General features: G+C 58.6%; 1 protein-coding gene across 4 annotated transcripts in view; it reads right to left on the bottom strand.

Moving 5' to 3' along the window:
• Nucleotides 1–1,525: 1,525 nt before the first annotated feature.
• HDAC7 (histone deacetylase 7) overlaps nt 1,526–12,240 on the bottom strand; it is a 35,836-nt gene continuing 25,121 nt past the window's right edge. For all 4 annotated transcript variants that reach the window (XM_059402977.1, XM_059402975.1, XM_059402978.1 and 1 more), the window contains 13 exons: nt 11,488–11,621; nt 11,222–11,342; nt 10,958–11,007; nt 9,630–9,737; nt 8,598–8,653; nt 8,346–8,433; nt 7,140–7,259; nt 6,832–6,929; nt 5,475–5,593; nt 4,688–4,821; nt 4,299–4,383; nt 2,927–3,065; nt 1,526–2,775 (listed from right to left, as the gene is read on the bottom strand). In XM_059402977.1, coding sequence (XP_059258960.1) covers nt 2,730–2,775; nt 2,927–3,065; nt 4,299–4,383; nt 4,688–4,821; nt 5,475–5,593; nt 6,832–6,929; nt 7,140–7,259; nt 8,346–8,433; nt 8,598–8,653; nt 9,630–9,737; nt 10,958–11,007; nt 11,222–11,342; nt 11,488–11,621 — 1,298 coding nt within the window. In that variant the 3' untranslated portion in view covers nt 1,526–2,729. The remainder of the gene's footprint in view (nt 2,776–2,926; nt 3,066–4,298; nt 4,384–4,687; nt 4,822–5,474; nt 5,594–6,831; nt 6,930–7,139; nt 7,260–8,345; nt 8,434–8,597; nt 8,654–9,629; nt 9,738–10,957; nt 11,008–11,221; nt 11,343–11,487; nt 11,622–12,240) is intronic.

The following is a 12,240-nucleotide window of genomic DNA, read 5'->3' on the forward strand; positions in this document are numbered from 1 at the left end:
CCCAGGAGTGTGCTGGAGCCAGTCATCTCCTTCACCACACCACATACTCCGAAGCAGGACTCCCTGAACAAGGCCAAACTAGGTGTCTGGGGAAGGTACCCTGCCCCCAGAAGGGCTCCAGGGAAGGGGCAGCATGACGCAGGCTGGAGGGAGCCCCGCAGATCTGTGCCCATGCACCCACAGCCCTGTATTTCCATCACTTCTCACATGTGTCACCCCTGGCCACGAGACAGTCCTCTACTCCCCCACTCACTGCCCTTTGCCTAGAGCTCTCGTCTTTGAAAATCTCCCTTCTGAAGGACAAAATCTGCTTTTCTGCCTATACACAGGCACAAGGGCTCACTAACTCAGGAGGGAACTATTGTTACATACACCTTTTTACGTTAGGTTGCCATTTTGCACGGTCTGCCCTTTTCCCCCGATATGTCCTGCCCTTCAGCTGTTTTGCCTTATCTGTGTCACTGTCACTTTAGCAGAAATACAGCGGCCATTTGTACCCAACAGCCTCTGGTGGTTTCTTGTGGTGGACTCTTTTGGGGAGTTGGGGGGGGGGTGGGACGGGTGCTGTGGGAGTGGTCAGAGGGAAGGGTGGTGGTGGCCAGTCTTGAGGTGTCTTCAGGAGACCGTCTCCTTAGCTCACCGTGTGCCCTGGAAGGCAGAGGGGGCATCACTGACTCGGGCTGGAGGCCCTCTCCCTCTGGCCGCTCTTGGCATAGGAGAGCCCAGCAGCCTGACTCTCAGGCCGTGCTGGTCAGAGCAACGGTGCTCAGAGGCACAGCCTCAGCACAGCACCACTGGTGACATTTAGTGTGTCACCCAAGAGGCCAGGACAGACGGGAAGGGGGCGAACCTGCTTCCCTTCATGCTCTCCCCAGCTAAGGGCTCAGGGCCAGGTCTGAGGTGATGAGGCTGCTACTCCTACGGGCTCGGAACTAGAAAGACTGGCGCTGGCAGCCTGGCACTGTCCTCTCTGGGGACTGGATGAGTTTGTCCTGGCCTGCTGCATTGCGCATGGTCTCTCCTGGGCTCACTACCTGTTAAGGAGTCATGGTGCATTCGAGCGGGAAGGGACCATAAACAGTGTCTATTTCTGGAGCCTTTAACTGATAAACAGAGGCCCCAGGAGGTGACGTGACTTACCTGAGCTCCCAGCTGGGACTTGAACCCAGGGAGGTCTGATTCACCGCTCTCTGGGGAGGCCTTCTGGGGCTGCATTCTATACCCCCGCCCTCTCAATGGGCTTCTGTCTCTGGCCACAGCCCAAAGCTGCTGCCTTTACGACCCTGAAGGGGGGCAAGCAGGGGCCAGCTGGGTTGTGTTCAGAATGGATTCTTCCTGCAAGGGCGCTGCCCACAGGAGGGCAGGAGCCGGAGGGGGGCTGGCCCGCAGCCCAGCCTGGTCCCTTCCCCACATCAAATGGGACGCATGCTATGCTGTATGGCTGGCGCTGGCCTGCCGCTCGCCCCCCCGTAGCCCTCCGCCCACAGTACACTCCTCATCCCCAGAGGCCCCTCCACAGGCACCGTTAAAGCAAATAAAACATTTATTGTTCAGATTTTTTTTTCCATTTTTTTTTCTTTTTTTTCCTCTTTTTTACAAAAACATGCATACGTACACAGGGTATGGTGGTCCTGGGGAACACACACACACACACACACACACACACGTACTCTCTAACTCACAAACATACATACTCTTACTCTCCCTCTCTCTCTCTCACACACACAAACACTTTCCTTCTTGGCCCCAGGCCTGAACCCCAGAAGCCTTGAAGACTTTGCCAGGGCAGCCTCCCCTCCCCCATGTCTTGTGTCCACTCTCCCACCCCCTTTCCCCTCAGCCAAGCTAGTCCTATGTAGAGCAGGAGTCAGAGCTGAGTGAGGGAGACCCCAGAAAGAGAGAAGGCTCATGGAGGGGGGCAGTGACCCAGGGGCCACTGGCGGCCATGCTGTGCTGCTGAGGGGAGATGAAGAGTTTGGCACCGTTGGCTCAGGAAGCATGGAACTCCCAGAGCACCTGTCTGCTCTGCCAGGGCACTGAGATGGTTGATGTAGGGTGGCCTCTGGCGGGGGCAGGGACCAGATGGGAGGCCTGCCGATGACTACTCTCTCGGAAGGAGCTTTGTCTCCCTGCCCATTGATGGGGTGGGGTTGGGGAGGCGGGGAGAGGAAGCTTCCAGAGTCATCTGAGGAAGCAGGCAAGAAGGATGCCCCCATACTCAGGGACAGCGGCCCCCGTGGCTCCTCCTACCCGTCCCCATTTCCCCACTCCAGCCCAGCCCTCAGAGCTTAGGAAGGACCACCCTGGCTGAGGCCAAGTTCACATTTCTGTGTGGAGCCTGGGGCTGTGTGCAAAGCCCAGGGTCTACAGAGCCAAGAATAGTGGTTATTGGTGGGCCCGACTGAGCTAGTCCTCCTCTGTGCAGTCCTGAGGAATGGGGGCCCAGCCCAGGGCCTGGACCCCAAAGGGGTAGACTCTGTTTTTGAAAGAGTGCTACTGAGGCCTGGCTGGCTGCCCAGCCTGCCTCCTCTCCGGGTCCTCTTTGGTCCCTATCCTAGACCCAGGGCCTTTTTCAGGCTCCTTGGGGTGACCGCAAGGGGCTGTTCTCTGGCCCCGACTACCTGCCCGAAGGCTGTCTGAAGACCCCGGGAATGGGTACGGTTGCCAGAGGCTAGACAAGAACCAGGTCCGAAGGGCAGGGTGGGTGGCAGGTCCATTCTTCTGGAGCCTCAGAGATTCATTGGTTCTTCCTCCTCTACCAGCTGTTCTGGGGGCCTGTTGGGAAAGACAAGGGTGGGGCTGCCAGAGGGCCTCAGCTCAGCTTGCTGGGAGTAAGAAGGCTGGGGCGGCTGTGCTGGGAGCTGGTGTCCTTGAGCCAGGAGGGTTTGAGGGATGAAGAGGCTGCGGGCCAGGGGCCGGGCATTACCGCTCCTCAGCCAGGATGCCCACGGACAGGGATGCCAGTGCGGTCACTGCCTCCACCTCTTCTGCGTCGGTCCCTGGCACCCTGGGTGCCCAGGAATCCGGACAAGAAGCCAGGCGCTGCATGCAGCCCCAGTATTTACCTGCAGCAAGAAACAGAGTCAGAAAGGATTGGGGAAACAGGCCCATCCCCCCAGCCACGCCACGCGTCCTAAACTGATAGAAGGCTGGACCTCTCAGACCAAAGGCCCCACAGCAGACAGGAGCGGGCGCCTCCTCAGTCAGGGATCAATGCTCTCAGTTCAACCCTCAGTTCCCTCATGGTCCCCCCCACCGCAGCCTGCCAGGAAGAGCAGAGCGGATTCGCTGTGGCCACCAGGGGGCCCTAGCAGGTGCCCCAGCCATTCTCCCACCCCTGACCCCTTCTCATAGCGTAGGGCTCTGAAGAGCACCAGTAGGGCCCATTCTTCCCTAGATAAGATCTGTACCTCCACGCAGCACACAGGATGGGGCATGGGAGGGGGGAAGGTCACAACACAGAGAGCTGACCACCACCACGGCTGCTCTGGGTGGCCGTCAGCAGGTCACCTAACCGCCTGGGCTTCCAACGGCCCCCACTAAGTCACGGACATAAGCATCCTGCCTGCTGTTGTAAGAGACCCAGGGTGAAGACTCTGTACGAAGTACCGGCGCGATCTTTACTGTTCTACACCTGTCCTCTATGGGCCCTGGATGTGGGCAAACCTACTTTACTCATTTTTGTATCCCTAGCATTGAACCCGGGTCTTCACATAAAATGTTCCATAGATGCTAAGCTGCAAGTGAAAATCTAAGCTGTCTCCCAAATGTTCTTCTTTTTTTTTTTAAAGTAGGCTCCACATCGGGTGTGGAGTCCAATGTGAACTCATGACCCTGAGAATCAAAAACCTCAGCCAAAATCAAGAGTTGGATGCTTAAGCCTCTGAGCCACCCAGGCACCCCCAAATACGGGGTTATTCTAAGACCAGCCCCCAAAGCAGGCAGAGCTCCCAAGATCTCTGTGGACAGGACTGAGGGTCAAGAACCAGCGCTTTTGGCAAAAGGCATATTGCTACTGGCCTGGCCCTGACCTAGGATTGTGGCTGGGGATGGAAGGCCTGTCCTTCCTTGAGGAGGCAGGGAGTCCCCACTGGATCCATGGAGGGATCAGAGAGCACCCATTCACGGGGAGGGAGGAAGTCCCACCGTTATTATTGGGGTTATTCATAGGAAGCCCACTCCAGTACAGCAAGAGAGCCGCTTGCCTGGCAGGCACTGGGAGTCATGGGGCATGGGTTACTGAGGGCAGGAGACCCCTGAGGTTCTGGGATCAGCGGGTACCCCTTTTCCGTACTCACTGTGCACCCGGATCACGGCTTCCAAAGAGCGGATGGCGTTGAGGTTGGGTTTCTGTTTCCAGCCCTCTTCTGAAAGAGGGTCCACCTTTAAGAGAGAACAGCATGTCAGCTGTTAGGGACCCACAGGCCCAGGAATCTTCCACCCCAATGGCCCTGGCTTTCCAGATACAAACATGGCTGTGTTCCCAGCTCTGCCTAAGGCTGGAAATGCTAGTCTTAGACCTGACCTGGGGAAGGGGTACCCAACTCTGTCCCCCTCGTTCTAGGCCTGCCACCCCAGCACTATCTGCAAGCCCTCTGGGGGGCACCCCAACTGCCTGCACGCCGGGACCATCCTCAGGGAGCTGGACTTCCTGCTCTATGGATACACAGATGGGCGGGCAGCTCACCTTGTTGCCCAGAAGAGCAGCCACACAGGCCTCAGACGCATCACAGATGGCTGTGAGGTCGTGGCCACCTTCCAAGGCCAGCACCACCGCGCCTCCTGCCAAGCTCATCAGCTGCTGTGTCATGTACCCAAAACCTAGATGGTTGGGTGGGGAGGAAGAGGAGAAGCAGGCCTGGAGGAGAGGTGGACCCTCTCTGAAATTTCTCTGCTGGCATCTTTCTTTATAAATGATGCTCAGATGCACACATCGCTCCTTCTTCCAGGCCTTTCACAGGTTCCCCCTGTGTCAGACCTATTCATATGCCCCAGTTGAGGCTTGCAGGGTCTAAGGGACTTGCATGAGGCCCACAGCCAGGAAGTGGACTGGAACCTGGGGCTTGTACTCCAAGCCTGTCTTTTCCACTAAGTCACCCCCAAGCCCTGGGGCCCAGCAGGCTGAGTGGGCTCCTCCCCGTCCCCCTCCAGGAGAAGCTGGCAACTCAGCTGGGGATGGCACAAGTGGGGTGGGCATTGTGGGGAGGGGGTCCCAAGGCCAAGTTTCTTGGCTACCAGATGTCACCCCCAGGTTGCAACGTAGGTCTCCTGTGGTGACAGCCCTAATCATGAGAAAGGGCTCTGGGCAGGGCTAGGCGAGAAGGGCCCAGGGAACATCAGGCCCAGCTGCCACACCCGTCCTCACTCATGGTCCTGAGCTGGCCACTGCCACCTTCCCCAGGACTGGGGCAGTGGCTCTCCTCCCAGCCTGGCCCTCATTCCCTACCTCTCCCCCTGAGCTGGGCCCTCCTTACATTTAGCGGAAACATGGTAGCCACCCAGTGGAGCTGGGTGACCCTCGGCGGCATCAAACCCAGCTGACACCAGGACCAGGTCCGGAGAGAACTCTCGGGCGATGGGCATCACGACCATCCTGTTTGGGGGCCAGACGCAGGGGCTCAGCACTCTGTGCGGGGCTGCCGGGGGCGGGCCCCTTCCTACCAGCTTTACCGTGAGTACCCTGCTCTTGGGACTCCAAGTCACCCAATCTCCCAGCAGGATAAATGGATCCCTCTAGCCTCTCTGACCTGGCTGACCACCCATATCTCTGGCACAGTCTAAGTATTTAGCCACCCAGAGCTCTTAACGGGGAAGGGGCAGGAAGGAGTTAGGGATGGGGTCCCAAAGGAGAAGAAAGAAGAGTGTGTGTATGTCCATGGGTGCTTGGGCGCGTGCTTGTGTGTGTGTGTGTGTGTGTGTGTGTGTCTGTGTCTGTGGGGTGCGGTGGGGCAGGGCCACAGTGGGAGCAGGTCACTAAGCCTTCGGGACTGAAACTACTGGGACGCAGCTGCCACTCACTTCGGACTGAGTTGACCGCACCTCACCTCTCGCCACCTGAGAGCTGACTCTGTTGACGTCCTGGGCCACCCAGATTCATTCTCTTATCCTCTGCCCCTGCCGGCCCCCCGCAGCTACCTCCCTCCATCCCTCACCCAACTCTGGGGTCCATTTTGATGTGTTTTGAAGCCCTGGGCTCAGGGCACACAGACACTAAGAAGCCCAGTCTGGGGCTTCTCCAGAATTAGCTCTCATGGAGACTATTTCCAGAAAAGTATTTGAGACCTACTTCCAGGGTTCTCTTTTCCCAAATGGAGTATAGGCATCCCAGAGGGAAACATAAGGGCCCCTAAACAGCCAAGGCCCTTTCTAGAATGCACTTTCTTAAGCAACTCCCCCAATACGAACATCATCTGCTCTCTTTCTCCACAATCTAAATTTCTTATCTCTCATGCAAAGTCCACCTCCTCCAAGCAGCCTTGCTTGACTGAATGTGGCAGCTATGCTCACTTCACCCTACCTATCTTCCTGCACTCAGTTGGACACTGGCTCTGGGTAACACGTGACTTGATAAAGTACCCCTGACTTTTTCATTCTGTGTCTCCCGTCTTTTCATGGGGACTGGAGGCTCCTAGAGGCCACTATAACAGTGTCTTTCCTTTTATTTGTCTCAGTCTGAAAGGCCCACCCTGAGACTGGCTTATCATGTCCAGTAACTGTTTGAGGACAGGCTGCCAAACCAACCCATCGCCTCCGGCCTGGTACTGTTGGGAAAAGAGGCACAAAAGAGTGGCCTTGCTGATTGGACCTCCTCTGGGCCCCCAGAGCGCTCACCTGAAGGCAGCCAGGTACTCAGGATCCCCCATCGGGGGGTCCAGGCCTCCAGCCCAGGCCACGTTGACATTGAAGCCCTCACCGCTACCAGCTCCCACCTGGAAAACAGGAGGCAAGAGAGACCAGAGGAGAGCAGGGTCCCAGGAGAGGAACTCCAGGACGCCAGCACTACGAGACTGGCTCAACTGGCCTTTTCACTTCCAGATAGAGGAACGGAGCATCAGAGAAGCTAACCAACCTGCCCAGGATCCCACAGCTAGTTGGGACACAGGCAGAGCCAACGGGGCTAGAAGGGAGCATGCAGTTACCTCATCCACGGCCCCGCTTCCTGGGAAGAAGTTGCCGTCATCATGGCGATGCAAGGAGATGTAGAGCACACTGGGGTCCTGGTAGAAGGTCTGCTGGGTGCCGTTGCCATGGTGAACATCCTGGGCAGGGGCATGGACAATGGATTAGTGAAGGCCTGAAGGCATGCTGATGGGGGCTGGCACAGCTCACAGAGGTTTCAAGTGTCCCTTGTCTGAGGGTCAGGACCCTAGACTGGGAGTAAGGAGGCTGGGGTTCCCAGAGCAACACTGTTGAGTCGTCCCAAGTAGTCCTCCGGCCCTCTCTGTGCTTCTCCGTGTGCGCACATCTGGGCACACAGTCCTGGACCGGGAAGACTATACCGTGAGACCCTGAAGGGGAGGAGGCATGCCAAGGGCCCACTGGTCAGCGGGCACAAGACATGTACGGCAGAAGAGGGGCAAGTCCAAGCCTACACATGTCAGGAACCTTCACTAACGCATCTTGCCCACGGTCAAGGAGTGATAAGGTGATCGGAAACCAAGCTCAGTTATGGAGGGGCAGGTCTGTGAGGCCCGGGGTCACCACTGCTAGGAAGAGCTGTGGTCTGACACTTGGTAAGCGGGCACAAGGGTAGAAATTTCCTCTGCAGTCAATAGCTGTAGAGGCATGTCACATTCACAGATGCTCAGGCAGAGTGTCTGGCTTAGGTGCATGGACTCCAGAGCTAACTGGCCTGGGTTCAAGTCCTAGTCTCAGGATTTACCAGATTTGTGACTGTGTGTGAGTTACTTAACATCTCTGGGCTCACCTTCCTCATCTGAAACCAGGTAACAGTCAGGTTCAGACCCATCACAGGTCAAACTGCAGGGTCTAGATGTGATTAGGGGCACGTTGAGGTGACCTGCTATCCCTGTGACTGTAGGGGCAATGCAGTGACACCTGCAGAAAGAAGCCACTGGAGGCCAAAGAGCACTCAAGTGGCTCCTCCCGCCATGGGAGTTCGTGATGGCTGAGGGCCTTCTCACACGCCGTTGCTTCTGGGCCTCCCGGCAGCCCCCCAGTGTGACTCTTATCTTTGCCCACATTTTATATACAGAGGAACGCAGAGGCCCAGGAGGCTCATGCAGAACTAGGACAGGAAGACAGATCCTCTGCTGCCAGGCTTGGGGCTCTTTCTACAGGGCTCTTGGATCTGACGGGGCCAGGAACCAGGAACCGGGACCTACCCAGTCCATGATGAGGATCTTGCTGGCCTTGCCCTGTTGTTGAAGCTGCCGGCAGGCGATGGCCACGGAGTTGAAGAAGCAGAAGCCCCTGGGAGGAAGAGAGAGAGAGGCTCTGCCTGGCCATTCTTCCCGTGTCTTCACCTCTCCTGTTTCCTCTGGCCGCCCTGTCTGGCCCGGCCCCCAAAGGCTCAGGGGACAGAGGGGGTAATGCCCCCCCATCTCACCCCCTCCCTGACCTCCCCCCAGCCTTACATGGCTGTGGAATGGTCAGCATGGTGTCCTGGGGGCCGAACCACTGCAAAACCATTCTGGAAACAGAAAGAATGCTTGTCAGCCAAACGGCCAGCACTCAGACCCACATCTCCACAAAGCTGCCCCAAGCTCAGGCTCATGCCTTGAGAAGGGGCCGTAGGACAACAAATGTCAGCAGATCTGACCGTGGCCAGTGGGATCTGAGGTGCCCTGAAGCCTGGCGGGTGATTTTAGGGTGACGGTGAACACCTCCCACCCTGGTGTGTCCTGACTCTCATCACTTTTTAGCAAGAGCTACTATTTTTCGGGCAAAAACACCATGCCCGGCACTGTGCCCCAGCACTCCATAAACGCGGGACTTCATCCTGACAGCTCCCTGAGGTAAATGTCGCCTAATCCTCACAACATCTCCATGAGAGAAACAGGGTTCTCTCTAGTTCACAGCTGAGGAGAATCTGAAGCTTGGGCAAGTTAAGTAGCTTGTGGGAAGTTGCCCACTTGTCAAAGGGTGAAGCCAGAAGGTACAACCCAGCACTGAGCTCTTAATTGCACGCCACTCTGAGGAGGAGCAGGGACACCGGACATATGCCCCCCTTGGGCTGTGAGCTCTCCAACAGCAGGGGGTTCGGGCCTCAGCACAAGCTCCTGTCAGGTGCCCGGCCCAGAGTGAACAAGCACAGGCACCAACCCGGTCTATAAAACCTCGGATGGCAAAGAACCGATCTGCTGATGGAAGAGGTCCAGAGATGCTCTGCAACTGCCCGGTGGTCACACAGCGGGTCTGTGTGTGAAATGATCCTGAGTAATTACGACTCTGGGCCTCTTAGAGACCAGCGGCTTGACCCCCAGCAAATAGCATGAGCATAAGGTTCGAATCTCAGCTCTGTCGCCAGAACTCTCAATTTCCCTTCCAAAACCCTGAGGCACTATCCAAGAGGAGTGAGAGGCCTGCGGTTCTGGATTTGACCTTCCCTACTGCCCCACCCTGCTACCCTCTCTGTGGCTGACCCACTCTCCACTCACAGCTCCTACCTTTAGCTCACGGGAAGCTACTTTGAAGGCGAGGTCAGTGACACTGCCGGCGGCCCAGCGGGCTGCGTTGGAGGAATGCAGCTCGTTCCAGATGGTATCGGTATCCACCTGTGGGGGCCAGAGTCAGGGCCCGCATCATCCAAGGTCCCCACAGGAACCAGGGCCCTCTTGGGCGGTGCCCACCCCACGGCCAGGACCCCAGGGGCAGGGAACTGGGCAGACAGCGCTGCCTCCCCAGGGCCCCACCACCCAAAGGCAAGGCCTCCTGCGTCCCCCAATCCCAGCATGACTTCTTCCCAGCTTCAGTCCATATCACCAGCCCGTATCTGGCCAGCACTCTGCCAGCAGCATCGCGCCTGCCTCCCCAGTCAGAGGAGGGGGCATGGCGTTACCTGGGCGGGACTTGGGGTTTGGACCGGGAGGGGGTTTTAAGCCCCAGCTGACTCTGCTCAGGCCCTGCGGGACGGTCGGAGCTCGAGGGGCCGTCTGCACCACTGTCTTCCACTCAGGGCCCCTAGCCCAGGCTGGGAGGCCCCCCAAACCCAGTCCCTGGGCCTCAAGGCTAGGGAGGGGCCGGGGGGCATGATGGGGAGATGGGGAGGGCGAGGCGGACCAAGAGAGGCGAGGAAGGCAGAGAGAGTCGCAAGAGGCTGGAGAAAGAGAGAGAGAGAGACAGACAGAGAGGGAGAGGAGGGAGGAGAAAACAGAAGCAACAACAGTTGGAAAAATCAGAAAGTGGCAAGAAATGGGAAGTTGTGAACAGGGCGCTGACTGGCTCCCCAACAGCCCCCCAGCACAGCTCCCACTTCCCTCCAGAACTAGGCCTCCATCCCCTGCCTCCGTACTCCGGGCTGGGACGCCGCCAGAGGAGGCAAGGAGCCCGCTAAGCAGGGTGAACTGGGAGGAGGGGAAGCTGGGCTGTGGGAGAAAATTGCCTGGGTCACCAAGGACCCTGGAGGCATCCCCACAGCTCCGGCCAAGCAGCCCGACTCCGCCCGGAGGCCGGCGTGGAAGGGTGAATCCCGACCACCACCAGGGCTTTACGAAGGGAGACAATCCCCTGCTCTTTAAGCCTCACTCCACATCTACTGAACACCGTCTAAGTGCAAGGCAAAGGGCTCCCCGCTCAGGAGACACTGACGGGTAGAGGACACACCTGGCCACAAGGAGCTTCTAGCCGGCAGAGGAGCATTATGGGAGAGCCCCTGGCCCAACAGGTCTGGCAGGACCCCAAGAACAAGCAGGTAGGGGCTGGGCCTGGGAGAACAGAAGGGAGGAGCTCCAAGAGCCCATGGCAATGGGCGCTCAAGCCCCCCGGGCACACTTACCCCTACCCCACCACAGGGCAGCATCACAAACATCCGCTGTGCCAGGAGCCCTGTGGGGAGAGGCCCAGTGTGTGTGAGCCCAGAAGCCTCTCAGCTCTGGCCTGAGGGGGGCTGGGGCCGGGGAGTTGGGGAAGGGGAAGAGCAGGTGGCAGGGGGACTCCCAGGATGCCCGAGGGGCAGGCTGCGTGGGGCTGGGACAAGAGAACACAGCAGCTGGCCGGGTCAGGGGAGGCGTAGGGTCCCGGGAGCCATCGGGGTCCCTACCTGCCAGCTTCCCATTGTCCAGTTTGAGGCGGCTGAGCGGGTTGGTGCCATAGAGGAGCACGTGCCGCTCCGAGTGCACGGACTGCAGCTCCTCCAGGGAGGCCTTCCGGCCCCGGAGACACTGAGGATGGGCCCACAGACCTCCTGAGCCCGGGCTCCCCCAACCCCTGCCCCTGCACGCTTCCTCCCCACCACAACCACTGCCTGCTCAGGCCCCTCACTTCCCACCCCCTGCGGTCCCACGCACCCCCACGCTGCCTCCTCACCTCGCACTGGCTCCGGAGCCCCCGCTCCTGCAGGCGGGACCAGATGCTCTGGATCCGGCCTGCGTGCTCCGGGTGCCTGCTGTTGTCCCCGCAGGAGCACTGGTGCTTCAGCATGACCGAATCGTAGACGAGCCCTGCCGAGAGCAGGACTCAGGGTCCAGAGACCAGGGGTCCCCTCTTCCCCGCAGGGCCGCACACACCACACCCACATGGAGCCAGACCTGACATCCCATCGCTCCCAGACTCACACAGCCCCACATCCCCCACCCAGCCCCTCAGCCTTTCACACACACACACAGGTGTGCCCCAGCCAACACCTCCGCCACAGAGCCCCTGACTTCCTGCCACCCTGACTCTCCACACATGGCTTCCTGTGGCCACCAAGACCTCGAGAGCTCTAAACCTGACCAAAGGGGGCCTAATGTTGGGGTCTCATGCTGGACGTTTACAACCCAGCCAGGCTGCCACAGGGGTGTGAGAGGAGAAAGAATTCCTCAGAAAGCCCCAAGCCAAGAGCTGGGAAGCTCACAGTGACGCGGAGCCATGTGACAAGACAGATGCAGTTTTGGGGAAGTGACTGTTTTGGGTTGACCAGCAGGCCGCCTAGAGTGTCCTGCACACGGAGGATGGGTCACTTTCAGCATGCCTCAGGACACTGGGATCTTCAAAATGCTCATTCCACTTGACCCAGGGAGGCCGCTCCTTAAGAGCAGCCCTTGGGAAACAATGCCAGGGATGAGCAAAGACTCACGG

This window comes from Mustela nigripes, chromosome 6 (assembly GCF_022355385.1).
Source record: "Mustela nigripes isolate SB6536 chromosome 6, MUSNIG.SB6536, whole genome shotgun sequence".
Classification (NCBI taxonomy): domain Eukaryota; kingdom Metazoa; phylum Chordata; class Mammalia; order Carnivora; family Mustelidae; genus Mustela; species Mustela nigripes.